The sequence below is a fragment of the Suillus paluster genome (genome assembly GCF_016628075.1).
Source record: "Suillus paluster strain FC165 chromosome Unknown EDB91scaffold_1, whole genome shotgun sequence".
Classification (NCBI taxonomy): Eukaryota; Fungi; Basidiomycota; class Agaricomycetes; order Boletales; family Suillaceae; genus Suillus; species Suillus paluster.
In genome coordinates, this window is record NW_024537561.1 from 62941 (window position 1) to 87195 (window position 24255).

The 24255-nt window shown below is 44.4% G+C and overlaps 3 protein-coding genes across 3 annotated transcripts; 2 read left to right on the forward strand and 1 right to left on the reverse strand.

Annotated features, from left to right (window-relative positions):
* Positions 1 to 8033: 8033 nt before the first annotated feature.
* Positions 8034 to 8556, reverse strand: EDB91DRAFT_1241291 (uncharacterized protein; the record flags this gene model as incomplete). The annotated part of the gene is made up of 3 exons (XM_041322058.1): positions 8034 to 8192; positions 8242 to 8433; positions 8485 to 8556. The coding sequence occupies 3 exons, from the start codon at positions 8554 to 8556 to the stop codon at positions 8034 to 8036; spliced, it is 423 nt and encodes a 140-aa protein (XP_041184023.1).
* An 11245-nt stretch (positions 8557 to 19801) lies between these two features.
* Positions 19802 to 21388, forward strand: EDB91DRAFT_1076294 (uncharacterized protein; the record flags this gene model as incomplete). The annotated part of the gene is made up of 4 exons (XM_041314857.1): positions 19802 to 19980; positions 20033 to 20130; positions 20544 to 20664; positions 20716 to 21388. The coding sequence occupies 4 exons, from the start codon at positions 19802 to 19804 to the stop codon at positions 21386 to 21388; spliced, it is 1071 nt and encodes a 356-aa protein (XP_041184024.1).
* A 1284-nt stretch (positions 21389 to 22672) lies between these two features.
* On the forward strand, positions 22673 to 23621 carry EDB91DRAFT_1241295 (uncharacterized protein; the record flags this gene model as incomplete). The annotated part of the gene is made up of 3 exons (XM_041322059.1): positions 22673 to 23140; positions 23196 to 23387; positions 23448 to 23621. 3 exons carry the CDS (start codon positions 22673 to 22675, stop codon positions 23619 to 23621), a joined length of 834 nt encoding a protein of 277 aa, XP_041184025.1.
* Positions 23622 to 24255: the final 634 nt, after the last annotated feature.

A 24255-nucleotide genomic window follows, 5' to 3' on the forward strand; every position in this document is an offset into this window, starting at 1 on the left:
CACAACCACCTGACGGACCCTCTCACTATGGCATTTGGGACCACCAATGAGAGTTGTGTGGCAGATGACCGATCACATGCCTTGCAGGCCATGCAAGAGGAGGAGAGTTTGACGAATGACGAACAAGCTTGTCCTTGTTCATGCATTTATGAGGAGCTCAATGATCTGTAGCACATACATCCAAATTGTCCAGAATGATCTGCGCTTACCCTTTTTACAAAGTATCATTGAGCAGACAAAAGAAGGTTGCAATTTGTAGCTCCTTGTGTACGAATTACTATGTTTTCATGCTTTGTATTCTCAACCAAATTGCAGTATGTCAATCATGTAGGATACAATACAAATGAGTTGTTAGACATCCTCATCTTCTGCCTCATGCTCAAAATCATCATCCTCCTCATCAATATCAAGCTAAAATTGTGTTCCCCGATATACCTCTTGTAGTCCTCCCACATTTGTGTTGCCATGCAATCACAGAACACATTTGAACTTGCATATGCATCTGTGTCTGCACCTGCACCTGCATTCTCACCAGTATTAGTATCATTAGGCAGTCCTTGATTCACAGGATTGTCATTGATGGTGACAACACATGGGAGAGACCTCTTGTCTGGATCATGAATGCGTATAAAGTTATGGATGGCACAGAGTGCAGTGGGGACGCGCGCCTGTATTTGTATCCTGTATTCTGGGGATATTAATAGAATGCGAAAGCATCTCTTTAGGACACCAAAAATTTGTTCAATGACATTGTGTGTGGATGCATGACAAAGGTTGAAAAGCTCTTCTTTATTAACTGGCCTGAAAAACAACATTAATTGAGTGCATGTTCAAAAAAATCAAAGCTTACCTGACACTCACACACCCCCATTCTGCAAGATGATAATGAACTCCCCAATAAGGCACCACAAGCTCTGGATGAGAGGGAAACCCAGCATCTGCAAGAAAATACTTGCCAGGTGGAAGTTTTAAGCCCCCACCAAGGGCTTCATCCCATAGACGTGCATCAGTTGTGGATCCTTCCCAACCAGTAAGCACAAAGGTAAATTTGAGGTCAAAATCACAGCTAAAGAGACAATTTTGTGATACAAAGCCTTTGCGATTGTGGTAGAGGTGACATTGAGATGTGGGAGGGAAGGCGTGGATATAGCTCCCATCAATTGCTCCAACGGCATCCTTGAAATAGGGCCAACACTTTGGGTTGTCATGAATTTTGGTGGAGACCGGTGTGTCGGTGGCAGGAAGGCGAACATATCTCATGTAGAAAGGGTGGCTTGAGAAAATATCAAGCATCTTTCAAAAGTAGCTATGACAGAGTTAGCATCAAAGTTGAAACATAGAGAGTGGACTTACCAAGAAATTGTGCCATTTGATCATTGGAATTGCTCTCCGACATGTCGTACTGTAAGCCCTGTCATGCACAAGTATAAAAATATTGCCAGCTGCTCCTCTAGTGAGACATGGTGTGAGTCTGTGTGACCAAGAGCACGAAGCTCATTGATAAAATGCTCAAATACATGTGCATGGATGCCAAGCTTGCAACGAATTCAGTTCTGGATGGCCAATGATGAGTTCAATAACCCATTCTTGGCCAGATAAGGCTGAGGTGTGGTAAGGTTCTGGTTCATCAGGTATCTGTAAGATGAGTATGTGCGCAGTTGCAGCAAAAAGTATGTTAACGAACAGTGTGATATAACAAAGAATGCGCTGGTAGACTGCTGCTCGCACCAGCCTTGTTTAATCTGGTGGTTGGATAAGCTGCAGAGGTATAAGGCAATCCTGTGGGATCAATAGTGGTTGAGTGAACATTGAGATTCAACGGTTGCAACATTGAAGATCTAGTACTGTATATACATATGATACTTGATCTTATCATATTACTATCGCTTACCTGTCACTTTCAGACTCCATTTGCATTCCGACATCCTTGCACCACACCAAAATTGTGTTGTTGGCAATTTGAGTTCTAATGACAGTTATCGAACAGGCTCTAAGCATTTATGTGTTGGACATGTTGATAAGCAGTCATGAGACTTGATGAGTATGTAAGAAAAGAAAGGGAAAAGAAATATAGTGCTGTTGTAACAACATCAAGCAAACCCTACTAATGTCAAGTCAGCCTTGCCACATTACAAAGGGCCAGTGTTCTATGAACCTGGTCCCCATGCTCCTTCTGCTATGGGCTGGTTCACCACAGATTTTGACCAGGCAAAGGCCAAGGGACAGAAGGTGTACTTTGATAAGATTAATATGTGTTTTCATTTCTGCTTGGTACATATGCTTACTGTCATATTCTGCATTTCCAGACCCGGAACTCCACACCCTCACCCGGAGACCTGGACTTCCAACCTGATTTCCATCCAGCCCTCCTGTTCCATTTCCAGGCCTAAACCCAACCTTGCGCCTATCGTCATTTAGACTTCCCCTCCTCCAGCTACTGGTTGTACTCTTTTCCATCTTGCTTACTGATCCATTCTCTGTATTCATTTCCAACTTCATTTCCTTTGATCTATTAAAGACTTACTAATAGACTTTCCAATTGTATCATGCTGACTGATTATTTACTCAATACCTACAGTATATAAACTCCTGTAACACTCTGTACCTCCTCAGTTCAAATATCATCTTAGTTCCTGCTCATTCCTGTGTCTCTGGACTTGAGTCCTTCCTCCTGTCCTCCTCCAAGTCTTAGGATCAACTCCTTAGACTATATCTCCAGCTCTACCTTAGGGTAGTCTACCTCTGTTCCATTTCTACTCTGGATGTGTCCACAGTCATCTTGACTCTAACTTCCCTTGAACCTCTGGAGTTCCACTGAACTCCTCCTGTGTCTGACCTGCAGATATCTGTAGACCTCATCAGACTGCTTTCCTGCCTCCCAGAAATTAAGGGCACATACTTGGGTAAGGGATGCAGCACATGAATGGTGAACAGACGAGAAAGTTATGTAGAGTAATATATAGTAGAGCATTGCAACAATCTTCATATATCTGCTGACCGGTTTCACATAATATTATTTGGCCTTATCGAGGAAAGATGAAATCACAAGCATGCCAGCCTAATGGCATTATTTATTTCAGAACCTTTGAGTTTGGATGTATGTAAGAAAAAAAGAGCGGGCACAGATTCATGAACTTTAATACTGACTGATACTGAGAGGGTCAAGGAAGAAGGTTGCAATGTACTAAAGTGAAATACACTTTGGCGACATCCCCAGTGATACGGACACATATCATTTGGCTTTCACTGAATTTTTTTTTACTAGCTTGGGGTGATGATGACATTGATGTAACTCTCTTGAGGGCAAATGATATGAGTCTGTGTGTTATAACCAGACCATAACAACAGAGTTGTACGTGTTACACGGGTATTGGGCGAATATCACTCAAAGAATTATATTTCATGCAGCACAGACGATGCTCTGGTATATTTTAGAACAGAACCTACTCCTCTTGTATGTAGGAGTATGTATTACCTCTCAATGAAGATATTGTCAGTCTTGACTGATTAATGGTTGCCCATCACTTGGAGTGGTACATTCTATGAAGGGTAAACAATGTTCCAATATGTGCTACATGAGATATTACTACTCAAAGGATTCTGCTTCACAAACAAACAGTAACACCACAGTGGTACATATCAAAGTTTTATTAACACATTGCTTCATCAGATCATTTCTTCGTGCCAAATCAAAAGCATACAAGTTTGATTAAGCTCAAAGTGTTCATGGTTGCGACAATATTTGTAAATGGTTCGAAACTCGATGTAGCACTGTAAGCATACATAGTGATAGTGCTAAACTGTAATCTCACACAATTATTGACATCTTTACAATTTGAACTCTTCCGGCCTTTCTAGCCTGAAACATCTGAAGATCTTGTGGACTACTCAATCACCCCATGGGTGCCTCAAAGCAGATGACCGCTGATGTATAGCTTGCTTTGAATCCTTGTCCGATCTTTTGTACATTACAATCTCATGGAATCCTTGGAAAAACTATTGAACAAGTCTTTAGTGGAACTAACGAGGAGTAGCTGTTAAGGTTGTACTCATAGGAAAGACAACTCAAAGGGCTTCGGCTTCAGCTTGTGCACTGCACCCCTTACCTGAGTACGTGCCCCTAATTTCTGAGAGGCAAAGGGGATGTCCAACAGAAGTCTGGGTAAGTCCGGAGGTCAGACATAGGGGAGTTTGGCGGAACTCTGGAAGGCTAGGAATCATCTTAGTTCTGCTCATTCCTGTTTCTCCGGACTTGAGTCTGATCTCTTGTCTACCTTCAAGTCTTAGGGTTAAACCTTAGGACTATATCTCCGGCTCTACCTTAGGGTAGTCTAACTCTGTTCCACTTCTACTCCAGACTTGTCCGCAGTAGCCTTACTCTGTTGATATTTGAACTGAGGAGTACCGGAGTATTACAGGAGTTTATATACTGTAGGTATCATGTAAGTAAATCAGTCAGCAAAGTAGAAGCTATGTACAAAGCATGTGGAAAGTCTATTGGTAAGTTTATAACAGATCAAAGCAGTGAAGTCGAAAATGAAGTACAAACAGGACAGATCAGTAAGCAAAGCAGAAAGGACATAGCCGGTAACCGGAGAACAATTATTCTAAAAGGAGATAGGAGTGAGCCCAGAGATGAAAGCAGAGTGCCAGGATGGAGAATAGGATGAGAGAAGTGGACTTTTGTAGGGGAGATCTGGAATTCCAGATCCGGAGGTATGGGATATGACAGTAGCAGTGGCTCAAAAAAGTGTCTCAATGTTTGCACATTTTCATATAATTGCATCATTGTGAGCCAGGGTGTAGGAATATAATAGGGCTATATGGACATGTCTGAATCCGTCAGTATCCAGGCTTGAATCTGAGATATGCAGCGTGGGAAAGTGATGTCATGGAGCGGAGATATGGCTATTGACTTTATATCAAAATCATAGAATTAGACCACCTACACATGATGTGATCAATGACACATGTCTTAGAATATCATATGGGATGTGAAAGTATAAAAATAATAAAAATAAAGCCAAACATCAACCTTTTTTGGCATCTTTTATCACTGATTACACAAAATCAATTCAACACTCTTTCTACACAATTCAACCAAATTTTTATAGAATATCTCACATTTTACTTGTGTCCACTAAAGTATTGTAAATAAAACTTACTGTAGACACTATACAAGCCTTCAGAAGTTCATTGGTGATCACCATTCTATGCTTTTTACCTCTACTATTTAGTATGCTATTTGCTTAAACAGTACTGACAAGCCTGCAAATGCTACTCAAGTGACAAAAAGACTGTATAATATCTAGAAGCAGCTTATTACATCGTAGACACCATGTTGTGACATGGGGGTAAGTGATATCAAGGCTAGAATTATGTAAAAACATCCCTTTCTTATTTAGCACTATAGAAGTAAGAGTAAACACTGCTATGTATCACTAGTACTGTACTATGAATAGCTGAACAAAAATTATACTATTAGCAGATAGAACTGGAATTAATCATCTGAGGCCAAATGGATGGCAATAGTGAAGCTTATAATCTCCTCTTCTGTAGTGCTAGAAAAGAAAGGAATGTTTTTGCCTAATTCTAGCCTTGATATCACTTACCCCCATGTCACAACATGGTGTCTACAATGTAATAAGCTGCTTCTAGATATTATACAGTCTTTTTGTCACTTGAGTAGCATTTGCAGGCTTGTCAGTACTGTTTAAACAAATAGCATACTAAATAGTAGAGGTAAAAAGCATAGAATGGTGATCACCAATGAACTTCTGAAGGCTTGTATAGTGTCTACAGTAAGTTTTATTTACAATACTTTAGTGGACACAAGTAAAATGTGAGATATTCTATAAAAATTTGGTTGAATTGTGTAGAAAGAGTGTTGAATTGATTTTGTGTAATCAGTGATAAAAGATGCCAAAAAAGGTTGATGTTTGGCTTTATTTTTATTATTTTTATACTTTCACATCCCATATGATATTCTAAGACATGTGTCATTGATCACATCATGTGTAGGTGGTCTAATTCTATGATTTTGATATAAAGTCAATAGCCATATCTCCGCTCCATGACATCACTTTCCCACGCTGCATATCTCAGATTCAAGCCTGGATACGACGGATTCAGACATGTCCATATAGCCCTATTATATTCCTACACCCTGGCTCACAATGATGCAATTATATGAAAATGTGCAAACATTGAGACACTTTTTTGAGCCACTGTAGTTTTAAAAATCATCAATCTTGAATCCTGTTGTGCTTCGTCATCATGGGTACATTGAAGCATCCTGGGTATGGTTTGTATGCATTATGCAGTCTTATTCTGAAACTCACTTACAATAGAACTCGATGCAATGATATTGTGGATTACTGAGCCACATTATGAGTACCTCAAGGCAGCTTGCACTTGCTTTACATGTCTTATTTGGTCTTATTCAAAAACTAACCTACAGTAGAATTTGACACACTGCTGCTTCATCGTCATCACAATAAAGACCTAGCTGTTTTCATTGAGAAGATTGTCCTCCTGGATCACTGAGAATAAGGTAAGTTGGTGTTCCCTAACTGTCATATCCCGTACCTCCGGATCCGGAATTCCGGATCTACTTCATTAAAGTCCGGTCCTCCATCTTGCTATTCCACCTGGCGCTCTGCCTTCATCTCTGCACTCACCCCTAACTCCTTTTAGATTAGCTATGGCTCCGGTTACCGGTTATGTCCTATTCCGCTATGCTTACTGATCTGTCCATTCTTACTTCATTTCCGACTTCACTGCTTTGATCCGTTACACTTAGTAATAGACTTTCCGCATGCTTCATACATAGCCCTTACCTTTGCTGACTGATTTACTTACATGATACCTACAGTATATAAACCCCTGTAATACTCCGGAACTCCTTAGTTCGAATATCATCTTAGTTCTGCTCATTCCTGCAATCTCCAGACTTGAGTCTCACCTCTTGTCCACCTCCGAGTCTTAGGGGTTAAACCTTAGGACTAATCCTCCAGCTCTACCTTAGGTTAGTCTAACCTCTGTTCTGTTTCTACTCTGGATTTCTGTAGTAGCCTTACTCCATCCCCACATAGTCTTCCGGAGTTCTGCCAAACTCCACCGACGTTTGTCCTCCAGAACTCCCTGGACTTCCCCTCTGCCCACTGGAAATTAAAGGCACATACTCAGGTAAGGGGCGCAGCGCACGAGCTGAAGCCGAAGCCCTTTGAGTAATCTCTCCCTTGAGCACAACCTTAACAATAACCTCCCATTTGAGCTTGGGAATATTCATATTTGACGATTGATGCACTGCTGCTTCATTGTCGCAATAAAGACCTGGTTGTTCTTATTAAGAAGACCGTCCTCCTTGTATGCATTACATGGTCTGACTCCAAAACTCACTTACAGCAGAACTGGATGCAATGATATTGCGGATTGCTGAGTTGCATCATGAGTACCTCAAGGCTACTTGTGTATGGATTATGTGTTATTTGGTCTTATTTAGAAACTAACTTACAGTAGAATTTGACACACACCTGCTTCATCATCACATTAAGGACCTAGTTGTTCTCATGAAGCTGAGCTGAAGAATATTTATATTTGACAATGTCACGTACAAGGGATGTCATGGCATACTAAACAACCAGAAGTGACTCGTTGGACAGACTCAGATCACACCGTATTGTACTCAAATCTCACATCCAGTTTCCAGATGACAATTTCGTCAAGTAATGATGACATTCACATGATAAAAATGACTGATTAATCGTAACATTAGCAGCAGAGGGAGCAGTGTACTATGTAGGACTGAACCAAGCAAGGAGGATAGTGATCAACAAATAAGTAAAAAAAGTGAAGTACTAGCTCGTCAGAATCAAATGTGGCATCTTCCATCTGCTGTCTCTGGGAAGCAAGAACATTGACAGACATTTTGGAAATAACATCTGGTATCAAGTCCTGCCAAAGGTTTCTTCCGAAACCTTTTCTGCATGGGGGGTGAGCAATCACAGTGAATCACTGACAATTGATGACTGTTACCTGGTCCACCACTCAAGAAGTCTGTTCAGCCTGACTTGCACAGCTGGACCTGGGGCATCCTCAAAGACATCTACAATATTGTTCCAGAAAAGCTGATAGTCAAAGTCTCCATTCACAGTGTGCCAGGAGGTGATGCAGGAAAGTGTGAATTGGATCTGCAGAATTCAGCTTCAACTTCCATTAAAGGCGAGTATTAATACTGACTTGGCAAGCAGTGTATGCAATTGCGTGAGGTGTAACCTTTCTCATACCTATGATGGAGGCCATGCAAGTCTTTACCTTGGCTTGATCTGATTGTCTCTCCGCACGCTGGTTGTTCTCAAGAATGTTGGCACCATCCCATTCACGATCCACTTCATTGGCTGAGGAAGGAGAAGTAAATATTGCCTTGAACCCCTGCAATGCAACAAGTTATCATGAATCCGTCTTAAAAAACAGGCTGCTCACCATAACTAATAGCTTCAACTTCATCAGACCACGCTCCAGACTCTTGGTGTCCACTTCATAATTTTCATACATGAACGACAGCCATGAATTCCAGCCCTGACACTGGACAAAATATTGGCAACATGTCACGGTGAAAAACAATGATCATCACTTACAGTGGGTCATCCCAGCACCATTCCGCTGGGCAGAGTAGCCTACTGCACACATCACTGATGAAGCCTCAATGGTGCTTATCATCAGTCCTGATGAGCAGAGTTGGATGATACTCCACATTCACCCATGAAGCCACAAAATCTTTGAGGGTTCCAGTGTCATCACCACGAGCTGAGTCCGCACCTTGCTTGAGCTAAATTGGAGATGAGAACAAAAGTGACAGGTGGTGACAAGTCGAGACAAACCTTCCTGAGCATATCTTCTATCTCTTCATGGTCAAGTTTTGCCAGTGTCTTGTGAAGCCACGGCAGTACCTTCGTGAGTTCAATATAGTGTTAGGTACTGTGCCGGCTCAGGAAGCAGAGGGTTCAGGGCTCGGCTTCAGCTCTTGCGCTGCGCCCTTAGCCGAGTACATGCCCTGAATTTGGAGTGGGTCTGATGTTGACGAGTGGACCGCTTAGGTCCACTTTGGGGGTCGGGAGGTAAGTGCTACTAGTGGCGGGCCAACTAGGAGCGGAGTGGAGAAGGCGGAGGATAATGTGGAAGGGGGAAAGGAGCAGGGGGAATACTTGATAGGGGTGGAGAAGTAAGGAGAAGACTTAGAGCGCGGCTCTAAGTCAGAGCGGAGGTTCGGAGGTGACAACAAGTTGAGACTTGTGTCCAGAGGAGGCAAGGTCCTACTGAGAATTCTCACAAGTAGAAACTGTGAGAAGACAAGTAATATTAAGACTGAGGAAAAATATCTAAGTACAGGATATGTTATATACTTCTAGGTATGAGGCAGTGATCAGGATAACTATGTTGTAAAGCTATGTACCAAGGATATAATTTGTAAGTATTTACACAGGCAAAGACATAAGTCGGAGCAGATATCAATATGTACGTGTTGGATCAGTGATCGAGCGGTAAGAGGAATTACCGGTGATCCAGGAGTAAGGGTCTATGTACCAAAATGGAAAGTATATATCTAAAAGGGGAAAGAGGTTCCAGTTGAATGGAGACGTTATGGAAGGGGACCGGTTGGGCGGTCAAGCGGAAGTGTAAGGGCAGATGTGGACAATGATTGGATGGAGTGGAGGATGGATGGAGCGGAGGTGGTTGGAAAGCGGAGCGGATATCAATATTGGAGCGGTTGGATCAGGTATATGACATATAGCCATGTTGAAGGTGGTCTTCTCTGGTCTTTTTGTCAGTAAACACAACAATATGAACATGGCTAGTGACTTACTCTGTAGTGGAGCTGCTGTCTCTCTCTTCACAACACTGATCATTTTCAGTGATCAGGTCCTCTATTGGAGTGTAAAGGATGACCATACGATGAATTACTTGTCCCTGTGACACATAATAAGTCGTCTTCCTGTGTGATTGAATAACGCATTGCTAAATGCAATTTTCAGGGAAGTTGAAAACATAACACACCTGTTCTTTGTTGCCTTGTCCTGCTTCAAAATTTTGATATCCTCCATGAGGGTGGCAATTTTCCACTTTGCCCTAGCGTGAGGAGAAGTTTCTAAACACAAGGAGACATCTGGAGGCTGAGGGTTGCTTGAGTTGTGCTCGGGTACTGACATAGAAGTGTCAAATGGTTGGCGAGAAGGAGAAGTGCAGAAAGGGTACAGAAAAGTGAATGAGAAGTGAAAGAGTCTACCATACCATCTTATATGTGGCCCTGGCACTGTCACGACTCCAATGGAATATGTCATTGGCCTGACTTGTGTAAATCTCAAGCCTTTTTTGGGTAGTCCGAGGAACTTGCCATTTGCTAATTACTGATGAGTTCTTTCCACTGAGCCTTTCTGGGCTGGATCTCAAGGCCTTTTGGGGATAGTCCAAGAAGGATGTGATGACAGTTCCAAACAGTGACCCATCATTGATGATATCATGATGAGGGGAACAATATTCCTTGAGGACCCATGCGGATCTGCCACCAGATGAGCTAAGGAAGAGGACCATGGAAGAAGCTACTGGCCATGTATGATACAGTGGCTTAAAAAACTGATAGCTTTTTGAGCTCTTCGGAATACTTAGTGTCTTCTTGTTCATTTTAAAATCCTGAATCTTGAACATGCCGGTCGACAGTTCATCTAGTACCCAGTTGAACGCTACACCGACAAAGTTCAACAGATGCTGAATGTTCTGGTCTTGCCCAATATAATCTACATACTTCCTGTCATGGAAGAGGAGCTGCCGGACAAAGTAGCAAATTGTGATATTTCCGAAGGCAACTTTCACTTTCGTGCCTTGAATCTGGAGAAAATAACATGAGCATTCACGCAAAAGACAGGGGGAAGCAACATCTAGCATTGATGACACCAAATAGGAATCTGTTGTGTTCAATGAGCCCATAGACAAACTCTTTTACTTCCTTCTTTGGTTTTTCCATCAATAAGTAGTGCAGACCATATCCCCAAAGGACTGCACTACAACTGAGGAATTGTATGTTTTTCTTAATCGTCCCAAAAGCTTTGGAGAGTTTAGACACCTCTGATTTACTGCCCAACATCTTGGACCAGGTGTTAAGGTTGTGCTCAAGGGGGAGGTTACTCAAAGGGCTTCAGCTTCAGCTCATGCGCTGCACCCCTTACCCGAGTATGTGCCCTTAATTTCCGAGGGGCAGAGGGGAAGTCCGATGGAAGTCTGGGGAAGTCTGGAGGTCAGACATCGGGGGAGTTTGGCAGAACTCCAGAAGATTATGAGGGAACGGAGTAAGGCTACTATGGACAAGTCTAGAGTAGAAACAGAACAGAGTTTAGACTACCCTAAGGTAGAGCTGAAGATTTAGTCCTAAGGTTTAATCCCTAAGACTCAGAGGTAGACAAGAGCTGAGACTCAAGTCCGGAGAAGCAGGAATGAGCAGAACTAAGATGATATTCAAACTGAGGAGTTCCGGAGTATTACAGGAGCTTATATACTATAGGTATCTTGTAAGTAAATCAGTCAGCAAAGATAAGGGCTATGTACGAAGCATGTGGAAAGTCTATTAGTAAGTGTATACGGATCAAAGCAGTGAGGTCAGAAATGAAGTATGAACAGATGGATCAGTAAGCATAGCGGAAAGGATATAACTGGTAGCTGGAGCAATAGCTACTCTAAAAGGAGCTAGGGATGAGTATGGAGATGAAGGCGGAGCACTGGGCGGAATAACAGGACAGAGAACCGGACTTTAGTGGAGGGGATCTGGAGGTACAGGATATGACACCAGGTGACAAGATTGTCTACACTCCAAGTCAATCAGCGACAGTTCCAAATAGTGAATTTCAAAAGCCTACCATCATGTAATACCATGGCATCCATGCACTCATTTGCCATCGTCCCAACAGTGGCTGTGTCCAGGAAGAAAGACTTGGCGAAGATAGTGCACTTCATTTGGAATAGTGCTGCAGACTTGACTGAAGATAGGTCTGTGAGACCGAAGACAATTGAGATGGCAGGAGATAGTGTTGTTGGTGCGGGGGTGGCATGGTCACAGGCTGGGTATCTAGCACAGGAGGCAGCACACTCTGTGCCACACTGTGAGATGGGCCCTCACTGTGCCCCACTTTGTGAGGGATGAGATGGTCATTTCATATCTTAGATATGGTATACGGAGTGTGCTGATTCAAAGTTCAGTGGTAGTGTAAATGGTTGAAATCATGTTGATGTCTGGCAGGCTCTAGATCCATTGAAGGCCCTCCCTCAACTCCATTACCAGTGTTATGCACATCAAATACACTATGCATCCAGTCGGATGACTGAGCTAACAGGTCAGGTTGTTCATAAGACATTTTGGGATGGGGAGCATGATAATAGGGGCTACCAACATGGTGGTAGTAATCTAATCCATGGGCAGGTGGGTAGTGAGTTGTCTGCGAGAGTGATATGCATTGTCCAGGGCCAGGATGGTCATTGGAGATGTTAGAATGATTGGTGGACTGATCATGGGGGTTCGTGTGGGGCCTCGAGTCATCATAGGTTGAAACATGTGTGCTCTGAGGGTGTGATATATCCTGAAGATCAGCGTCATGCCACTGATTAGCATACTAATTGGCAGGGTCCATGTGGGGCACAGAGCCAATGTACATTGAGTGATGCGTGTTCTGAGGATGTGGTAGACCCTGGGGAACGATGTCATACAGTTGATCTGTGTACTGGTTGCAAGGGTTCATGTGGCCCCCCAAGTCAACATACACCAAGTCATGCATGCTTTGAAGATGTGGTGTACCAGGGTCAACGTAAGGTGGTTGATCGGTGTACTGATCATTGAATCCTGGGTCAACGTATATCAAGCAATGTGGCATGTTTTGAGAATACAATGTACTAGGGTCAGTGCAAGGCAACTGATTAATGTACTGATCCTGAGGTTTCTGGGGCATCAAGTCATTGTAGGTCGAAACATACATGCTCTGAGGATGTGATGTACCCTAGGGATCAGCATCATGCTGCTGATTGGCTGTACTGATTGTTTAAGTTTCCGTGGGGGACAGAGTCAATGTAGGTTGGGCAATGAGTATTCTGAGGATGGGTTGGTGCCTGGGACACTTTGGTTGGGATCCCACCTGATAGTTGGATGAGAGGTGTTCTGATATCGGTCATCATAGGTGAGGGCTGTGGTTAGTGCTATAGGCCCAGTTAGAACTCAAGTTGTCTGTCATGGTAGTGTTGAGATGCAAACAAATCGATGTTGAAGTCTGTGCCAAGTGCAGTAGATCAGTGGCAACTGGTCTTGCCAGTGACTCCTTGAAATTTGATTTGAACTGAAGGGACTGACATATCATAACTATATGTTACTGGTGGATAAGATTAGTTGAACGAACGGCAACATCACATCCATCATTAAATAGTCCCATGCCATGCACCTTCTTGATAGTAATACATGGCCCATGGCCACTAGGAAAATCTGCTCGCCCTGCAGACACAAAATTCAAATCAGAACATCTTCAACAGAAGCCTTAGCATAGTAGATTCAGAAGTTCCGCCTGTCAGAAGCAATCAAAGCACCACAAGACATATAATATGCCCTATCTTAGTGATCTGGAGTATGCTATCATTGGAAGAGTAAATGAAGATGAAATGTGAGATTTAAGCTTATTAAAGACTTAATCTTTGACCGTAGAGTCCACTCCAGTGCATCTGTTTGCCTCCCCCCCCCCCCCCCCTAAGATACTAATAGGCACCTAAGATGATGTGCACGGGTGGATGTTAATGCGCAGCATTTCCTGCATGTCCGCTAGGTCTTCATAGTGCTCCAATGCCTTCCCACAGATAAATGAGACATGATTACTGTTCGGTCAAACTTTACTCACTCATTGCATTTGTCAAAGCCAGGAACGCCATGAGTAAAATGAACTTGGACATCCGCGGTAGGTGGTCAACAGTGATGCTCCTTTCTGATATGTGCCTCATCTGATGCTTGCATGTCTAATGCATAGTCCGTAGCATTGGTCAAGCATGGATGAGGGGCTAGGGTTGGTCTATGTCGAAAGTCATTAGAGTGGTGAGCATGTGTCATATACCTGATCCAACCGCTCCGATACTGATTTCCGCTCCACTTTCCGACCCCTCCGCCCCATCCATCCTCCACTCCGTCCAATCACAAGTCTGCATTCTGCCCTACGCTTCCACTCAACCACTCAACTGGTCCCCTTCCATAACCTCTCCATTCAACTGGATCTCTTTCCCCTTTTAGATATATACCTTCCCCATTGGTACATAGACCCTTACTTCTGGATGACCGGTAATTCCTATTACTGCTCGATCACTGATCCGATGCGTACATATTGATATCCGCTCCGACTTATGTCTTTGCCTATGTAACATACTTACAAACTATATCCTTGGTACATAGCTTTACTACATAGTTATCCTGATCACTGCCTCATACATAGTAGTATATAACATATCATGTACTTAGATATTTTTCCTCAGTCTTAATATTACTTGTCTTCTCGCAGTTATATCTTGTGAGAATTCTCAGTAGGACCTTGCCTCCTCTGGACACAAGTCTCAACTTGCTGTCACCTCTGACCCTCCGACCCCCCACTCCGACTTAGAGCCGTGCTCTAAGTCTTTCCCTTATTACTCCGCCCCTATAAAATATCTTCCTTCACCCCTCTGCATTATCCTCCGCCTTTCCCGCCCCTACCAACATTCCCCTGCTCCTATCCCCTCTCCGCATCACTCCCCGCCTTCTCCGCTCCGCTCCTAGTCGGCCCAACGCTAGTAGCTCTTACTCCCCGACCCTCAGAGCGGACCAAAGTGGTCCAATTGTCCTACCATCGGACAACGTTGGACTCACTCCAAATTCAGGGCACGTACTCGGCTAAGGGCGCAGCGCAAGAGCTGAAGCCAAGCCCCGACCCCTCTGCTTCCTGAGTCGGCACGGTATCTAACAGTTGGTGTTTGGTGTGCTCTGGACTTTGAAGCATGGGATAGGGACCACACAACACTCACTGAGCATGGATAAAGCTTTGTCTGTGTTAGGTACCGTGCCAACTCAAGAAGCAGAGGGGTCGGGCTTGGCTTCAGCTCTTGCACTGTGCCCTTAGCCAAGTACGTGCCCTGAATTTGGAGCGGGTTCAACGTTGTCCAACGGTAGGACAAGTGGACCGCTTTGGTCCGTTTGGAGGGTTGGGGAGTCAGAGCTACTAGCAGGCGGGCTGACTAGGAGCGGAGCAGAGAAGGCGGGGAGTGATGCGGAGGGTGGATAGGAGCAGGGGAATGTTTGGTAGGGGCGGGGAAGGCAGAGGATAATGTAGAGGGACAAGGGAGGATAGTTGATAGGGGTGAAGTATAAGGGGAAGACTTAGAGCACGGCTCTAAGTCGGAGTGGGGGGTCGGAGGGTCAGAGGTGACAGCAAGTTGAGACTTGTGTCCAGAGGAGGCAAGGTTCTACTGAGAATTCTCACAGGATATAACTGCGAAAAGACAAGTAATATTAAGACTGAGGAAAATATCTAAGTACATGATATGTTATATACTACTATGTATGAGGCAGTGACCAGGATAACTATGTTGTAAAGCTATGTACCAAGGATATAGTTTGTAAGTGTTTTACCCAGGCGAAGACATAAGTCGGAGCGGATATCAATATGTACGCGTTGGATCAGTAATCGAGCGGTAACAGGAATTACCAGTCATCTGGAAGTAAGGGTCTATGTACCAAAGGGGAAAATATCTATCTAAAAGGGGAAAGAGGTCCAGTTGAATGGAGAGGTTTATGGAAGGGGGCCGGTTGAGCGGTTGAGCGGAAGTGTAGGGCAGAATGCAGGCTTGTGATAGGATGGAGCAGAGGATGGATGGAGCGGAGAGGGTCGGAAAGCAGAGCAGATATCAATATCGGAGCGGTTGGATCAGGTATATGACAGTCTGGTGGATCAGTGCAGCTGTACAGGGGAGCAAAGTCTGTGGTTCCCCATTTTCTTTCCTGCTGCGCTGACGCAGAGTCACTTGTCCCTTGATGCTGATTTGTTTCCTACCACCCACCACTCAGAAGTATTGTCCATGTTTGAGGGACCATGTACCGGTACTACTTGTTTAAGGTCCAATTTCAGCAGAACACGGCTGCCAATTATGTTATCAATGAATGCAACAACCATTCGGGAGATGCATCCGATGAGGGCATCCACCATCAATGAGTTGTGCTCGAGCTCTCATACCCTTGCATGTGTTTCTGAATCCGCATGCTGTTAGGTACGTGCTGACTCAGTAATAGGAATTACCGGTCATCCGGAAGTAAGGGTCTATGTACCAATGGGGAAGGTATATATCTAAAAGGGGAAAGAGATCCAGTTGAATGGAGAGGTTATGGAAGGGGACCGGTTGAGCGGTTGAGCGGAAGCATAGGGCGGAATGCAGACTTGTGATTGGATGGAGCGGAGGATGAATGGGGCAGAGGGGTCGGAAAGCGGAGCGGATATCAGTATCGGAGTGGTCGGATCAGGTATATGACACCAACTCGCTCTGCCCAGAGCGTCATAAATAACACTCTGAGGTGTATAATGCAACACACCTTGAGATGGTACCCTTGAAGTCTTTATTGTGATGAGGGAGACATGGTGGAGGTTGGATTCAGGTAGAAGACAATTGGAGTAAGGAAGATATATGAGGTTTCTGGTAAGACCCATTGGGACTATTGTTCGCCCCAATTATTCTTGAATCTCCACCACGATCCACTTATGTGTCAGCAAATTAAAGATGCTTCCAAAAATCAATGTCATGAGGGTACAGCTAAGGATATGACATTATAAGGCATGCTGAAATCTGGGGTGGGGAGGTTGACAAGGAGCGTCGGGGTATAAATTCTCTCCCAATCATAAATTGAAGAGGTGTCATTCATCTATTGAGGGAGTGGGGAAAACACGGCCCCTGGTAGATCACAGCCTCTCTGTTAGGTATCGTGCCGACTCAAGAGGCAGAGGGGTCGGGGCTTGGCTTCAGCTCTTGCGCTGCGCCCTTGCCGAGTACATGCCCCGAATTTGGAGCGGGTCCGACGTTGTCCGACGATAGGACAAATGGTCCGCTTTGGTCCGCTTTGAGGGTCGGGGGGTAAGAGCTGCTAGTGGTGGGCCGACTAGGAGCGGAGCAGAGAAGACAGGGGTAGATGCGGGGGGGTGGATAGGAGCAGGGGGAATGATTGGCAGAGGTGGAGAAGGCGGAGGATGATACAGAGGGACAAGGGAGAATATTGGATAGGGGCGGAGTATATGGAAAAGACTTAGAGCACAGCTCTAAGTCGGAGCGGGGGATCGGAGGGTCGGAGGGTCGGAGGTGACAACAAGTTGAGACTTGTGTCCAGAGGAGGCAAGGTCCTACTGAGAATTCTCACAAGATGTAACTGCGAGAAGACAAGTAATATTAAGACTAAGGAAAAATATCTAAGTACAGGATATGTTATATACTTCTATGTGAGGCAGTGATCAGGATAACTATGTAGTAAAGCTATGTACCAAGGATATCATTTGTAAGTACTTTACATAGGAAAGACATAAGTCAGGGCGGATATCAATATGTACGCGTTGGATCAGTGATCGGGCGGTAATAGGAATTACTGGTGATCCAGAAGTAAGAGTCTATGTACCGAAGGGGAAAGTGTATGTCTAAAAGGGGAAAGGGATCCAGTTGAATGGAGAGGTTTATGGAAGGGGACCAGTTGAGCGGTTGAGCGGAAGTGTAGGGCGGAGTGCGGGGTTGTGATAGGACGGAGCGGAGGGGGTCAGAAAGCAGAGCGGATATCAGTATCGGAGTGGTTGGATCTGGTATATGACACTCTCATCGCATTGAGTGGATGTTCTGAAAAGTTTTGTTGACCTTTATGGAAATTTTGAGTGTGTTGAATTGTGAGGACAGCTTGCAACATCAAGGGAGAGAGGTGGCCATTAGATTATGGCAAAGGTGGATGGCATTTCAGTCCTGAAAGTAGTAGGTTGCCTAAATACACAGGATAATCAGCAGAGGCAGTTGTCTTATGGCTGTAAGTCATACTCCATATCTGTGAATTCATTTCAACTTTCAGAGTGTGCATCCAGTGTAAGCAGTGCAGGCATCATCTCTAGATAACCTGCTGACACCTCTGAAGGAAATGAAGGAGTGAATCCATGATGTCCACTGCTTTCAAGTGCTCTCCTTGTGTGATTGATATGATTTTCTCACCAATTGTCGGAATCCCACCGTGAACAATGGATTTTGCACGATCTTGAATCAGATTCTTGTGGCTGACGTGCACTGGCCGGAAAATCCCAAAAGACTCCAACACATCGAACTTACAACAAACCTGCACATGGAGTCTGCATCAAGTCTGTACAGATTTATGACATACAGACTGGCCAATCCCCGGACTGAAGTTCTACAGAGAACGACCATCTGAGTACGATCATTCACATATGGTCACTGACTTGGATATGAACCTAGCACCATGTTGTGTAAGCAACTTTTTTCTGTGACTTGACTTCAGATGATGATCTTGAATTCATCAGAGCCTTGACTCAGTGACTTCAGTGACCCAGAACTTGAGTTTTGAGGCTAGCCAGTTTTGCCACTATTGTGGACGGTCATACTAACTTTGTTGGACATCACAAACACCATAACGATGAGGAGTCACAAATAACTCAACTTTGACTCAACTTCAGCTTGTTGCGCCACCACTGTGACTTCATCATCATCCCTCGGCTTGATGGATCGAAAGTTATCATACCCATCAATATGGGCCCAATTGATCACCCCAAATCTGATATGAGAGTCAAGTCATGGCACACCGCCTGACCCATGCCAGTGGTCAAACTCGTCCTAGATGAGACCCAGTCCCAGATATGGTGCATATACAAAGCTTGAAACAGAAGGGCCCATGACTTCATATTCCCACAGGCTTCATATGACGAGACAGCTTCCAGCTGATATTCCTAATACAGATCTGACAACTTGATACAGTTGACTATCCCATAATGTATACGCCCTTAGTGTATATTTTCAATACTGTATCGAGTTTTCAATGGTCCCACTGTGGGACAGTGAGAAAATTGATGCATAATGTATATTGTATAATGTATTGACCTCGCATGCCTATTATACATTATCAGACGGCACTTTTGGTGGTGGGGACCATTGTCAGTGCCAGCTATTGTCCACACATCATATGAAAACCCCATGCACGACATCATGCCAACCAAGAAATCCACAAATCACATTTCCATAATGACTGCTGAGAAGCGCAAACCTCATGATGTTCCTCCACTCGATAATCGGCCGAAGCCAAAGAAGCTAAAGACAATCAAAGCTACTCAGCCAGCAACCTCAGCAAAATCAGTAGCAAACACAACACGCCAAAACCTTACTCTCGCGGATTGGCTAACAGTCTTTGCATATGTTGATGCACACCCAACAATCTCACAATGTGATGTTGTTAATCATTTCAAGTGTCTTCGGTCCTGAGCATTGACCTTCACCCAGGCAACGCTGTCTCGGAAGCTGAAGGAACGACCTAAAGTGGAAGCGCGCTTGAATGACAATCCAAATGCTTTGTCGTCAAAGAGACCGCGCATTGTCACCAGACCAGATGTTGAACAGGTGTTATTTTTATGGGTCAAGAGCATGGAGGAGAAGGGAGAACAGGTTAATGGACCTATGCTAAAGGAAAAATGTTGCCGATTCGAGGAACTGTTCAAAGTGCTGGAAAAAGAACAACTCTTAGGAGATGGGTGGTTGGCACCATTTTGCAAGGCTTACAAAATTCGTGAGCATCAACGGCATGGGGAAGCAGGATCAGTGGACCTTGATGCTGTTGGAGCAGAGCGGACTGCAATGCCAAGAGATCTTGTCAAAATTTCAGCCTCGGGATCAGTGGAACTTTGATGAAACAAGTTTGTTTCCTTTGTATGTGCTGTTATCTTTCATTCAGGGGTTAATACTCAACTATATTATCTAGCGCACCACCAGACTGTGGTCTTGCAACAAAGCAAATGAGCGGAAAGAAGAAAGAAAGATTTCGCATCACCATAGGTCTTGCTTGCAATGCTGATGGCAGTGAGAAATTTGAGCCAATCTACATTGGAAAGTCTAAGCAACCTTGATGCTTCAAGAAGTCATCCCCTGAGCAGCTTGGCTTCTACTATTGTAACAACAAGAAGGCCTGGATGACGGCAATTCTTTTTGAAGAGTATGTGATTCATTTTAAATTTTTTGATGTTACTGACCGAAAATAAACAGATGGATGAAGAAATTTGACCTCAAGATGCGCAGTGAGAATCGGCATGTTTGCCTATTTATCGACAATTTCTCTGGGCACACAATATCTTATCAGCCGACAAACGTCCAGCTTGAATATTTTGAGCCGAACATGACATCCTTCGTGCAGCCTTGTGACATGGGAATAATCCGCTGCTTCAAGGCACTGTACCGCTGAAAATTTTGTGAACAAGCAATTGATCTTGATGAAGCTGGTGAACAAAACATTTACAAAGTTGATCTTCTTGAAGGGATGAACATGGCTCGTTCTGCATGGAGAGGTGTCTCGTCAACAACAATAAAGCATTGTTGGGATCACACCCAAATTCAATTGTAGGTCATTCTATTTTTCATTCGGCTCATTGACCTCAAGTTTATCATTAGGGACAACCTATCTACCAGTCAGCCGCCACCGAGTTCCTTGCCTCACATGAACCCAGCCACTTGGGATATCCTGCGAGACTTCGCAGTGTCTGAAATGACATTTCCAGAAGCTGAGGCACGCATAAACGAAGTCCTTGGCAGCTCTTATACTGATACAGATTGGCAGGCCTGCATTCAAGGCAGTAATGGATGCCGAAGGGGATTCAGATGCGGCCAAAAGGCCTATCGAAACATCTTGCACAAGTTGCTTCTCGCCAGGACTGGCCTAAAATTCATATTCCTGCACTGCCAGCTTCCTCCCACTCAGCTTACAGCCCTCAAAAGCGAACTAAAATCTTCTCTTCAAGAATTGAAGGCTCGGAATCGCATTTTTGGTGAACCACTATCCTTAGACGAGCTGCTCGAGCCGGCTGAGGAAAAACAAATCGGGGATTCCCTTGGGTTCAACTTGAATGGTGGGGACATGGCCATTGTTGTTGCAGTCAGTCGAGAGATTGCTAAGAAACAGGGTGAGGTGATTGAAGCTGATTCTGATGATGACTCAGAAGAAGATCATGATGTGGCCCCAGAGGTTTCCCGTGTAGAAGCACTAGCACTATGTCAGCGGCTCGAAGGAGCATGCCTTCAGCATGGACATTCTCAGGACTCAACACACACACTTGATTTGTTATAGCAAATCCGTCATTTCCGTGCCCAATTACAACATGAGGAGCTACTCCATGCAGGCAGACGACATTAGACTCGTTTTTTAAGTAGATATGTACTCTAGCACCTTAGATTTTCAATGCTGTTAAGCGGTGTCACATGTGTTCGTCACATTTAGTCACAATGTGTGACATCGGTCCTTCTGTATAACTTTGATAATGTATAGGTGTGAGGTGGGTCCCGGCGTTATACTGTTATGGGATAGTCAACTGTATACCATATATGCTATGATTTAGAGCCAAAAGTTCACTAATAAGTAAATGGACTTTGTCATATACCTGATCCGACAGCTCCGATATTGATATCTGCTCCGCTTTCCGACCCCCTCTGCTCCATCCATCCTCCGCTCCGTTCCACTCACAAGTCTGCACTCTGCCCCTACTGCTTCCAGCTCAACCGCTCAACTGGTCCCCTTCCATAAACCTCTCCATTCAACTGGACCTCTTTCCCCTTTTAGATATATACTTTCCCCTTTGGTACATAGACCCTTACTTCCAGATGACTGGTAATTCCTGTTACCGCTCGATTACTGATCCAACGCATACATATTGATATCCGCTCCGACTTATGTCTTCGCCTGGGTAAAACACTTACAAACTATATCCTTGGTACATAGCTTTACAACATAGTTATCCTGGTCACTGCCTCATACATAGTAGTATATAACATATCATGTACTTAGATATTTTCCTCAGTCTTAATATTACTTGTCTTTTCGCAGTTATATCCTGTGAGAATTCTCAGTAGAACCTTGCCTCCTCTGGACACAAGTCTCAACTTGCTGTCACCTCTGACCCTCCGACCCCCCACTCCGACTTAGAGCCGTGCTCTAAGTCTTCCCCTTATACTTCACCCCTATCAACTATCCTCCCTTGTCCCTCTACATTATCCTCTGCCTTCCCCGCCCCTACCAAACATTCCCCTGCTCCTATCCACCCTCCGCATCACTCCCCGCCTTCTCTGCTCCACTCCTAGTCAGCCCGCCGCTAGTAGCTCTGACTCCCCGACCCTCCAAACGGACCAAAGCGGTCCACTTGTCCTACCGTTGGACAACGTTGAACCCGCTCCAAATTCAGGGCACGTACTTGGCTAAGGGCACAGTGCAAGAGCTGAAGCCAAGCCCGACCCCTCTGCTTCCTGAGTTGGCATGGTATCTAACAGACTTAGTAAGTGTACTCTTCTCACCATTCTTCAAATTCCACCAACTAGTTTATGAACCAGCTCTTCGACTTCAAAGGAACCCCAAGCAATCATGCATAGTATGCCACACGCCGTCTATCTTACTACTCCTCCAAGCTCTGTTGTAGGGTCTAGTCATGACTATAATAGCAGTGATGAACTTCAATCTGCTCGACTGCTCGTTCAGACTCCACCTAGCTCTCCACCTGAACCACCACAGATTTACTGTGTCCACAATGACAGGATTCAGAAACATGGCAGCCATCCTACAATAGGACATTCCTGGCTCAAATCACCCCCCAAACATCAACGATCACCATCATCTGACGACACCTCTCCTGATTCAGAAAATGAGCTCTTCACATTCCCACGCATACCTCCCTTAATGGACTGCCTGCCTAGCATTGTGGGGTGTGCACAGAAGAGGTTTAGGCCTTTTGAGCAGCCCCATGGTTTACTGCCTAATGCATTGGAACTCCGGTTTTCTCAAAGGTGTCTTGAACCTGGCGAGACTGATATAAGTCTAGCAGATATCCAAGAGGTATATCAATCCAATGTGCACCATTTTACAAATATTGACAAGCATTTAATATCAGGGCAAAGACATCCTCATGTGTTGCCTGAAACTCATGCCCAAGAACATTGTTAATCAAGCTCTCATTGCGAAGGAAGCTGATTGTGAATACAAGTGTTTGTCTGCTCTGGCATTGGTTTGGGTGGCTGAGGCGAAGGCCCAAGACAAGCAACTTCATGAAATGCCTATTGAAGAAGAACTTGCAAAATATGCTGTGAGCACTGCGGAAGCTTCCATTCTCCGGAGGGTCTTGGTTGGATGACGTAGTGTGGAGGAGCTCGATGCTGATGTGGACTTCTGCGTTGGCGCATACAGTCATGAATTTCGGTCATTTTCTGTTGCCAACTCCACCCTTGATCAAATTGAGGGTATCGCTTTGTGTCTTTCCAAGTCCAAAGAGGAACCTCATGCTGATTCAGCTTCCTCTGACTTTGACATCAATGATTGAGGTGAGTTGATTTTTAACATACTGGTCTTTCAAGTCGTAATACTGATTACAATAAAGTAGAAGTTGTTTGTTGATGCTTTCTTGTGATGATGATCCTGTTGACCATTGTAAATATGCACTATCATCTGGCAGACGATCTCCACTTGGTCACAGGTCTTAATTCTTGTACTATGCCAGAAGTATAGCCTTTACTACTAGTACCACTAGATGATTGACTCTAAAACGCATCATGTATCTTTTATTTCGGACTGTTCGGAAAGTGGTAATTTAATTTGAGTGCCATGGAGTAGTAGTAACCGAGCTTGAACTTCCAAGTCTTCAGGAAGCCTACTTCAAGCAAGTTGAAAAAGTGAGTAACTTAAGCCTCGAGTACCACACTTGCCAAACTCCAGACATGGCAGATCATCATCTAATTATGAATTCTTGTCATATCCTGTACCTCCAGACCCGGAATTCCGGATCTACTCCATTAAAGTCTGGTTCTCTGTCCTGCTATTCCGCCCGGCGCTCCGCCTTCATCTCCGCACTCACCCCTAACTCCTTTTAGATTAGCTATTGCTCCGGTCACCAGTTATGTCCTTTCCGCTATGCTTATTGATCTGTCCATTCCTACTTCATTTCCGACTTCACTGCT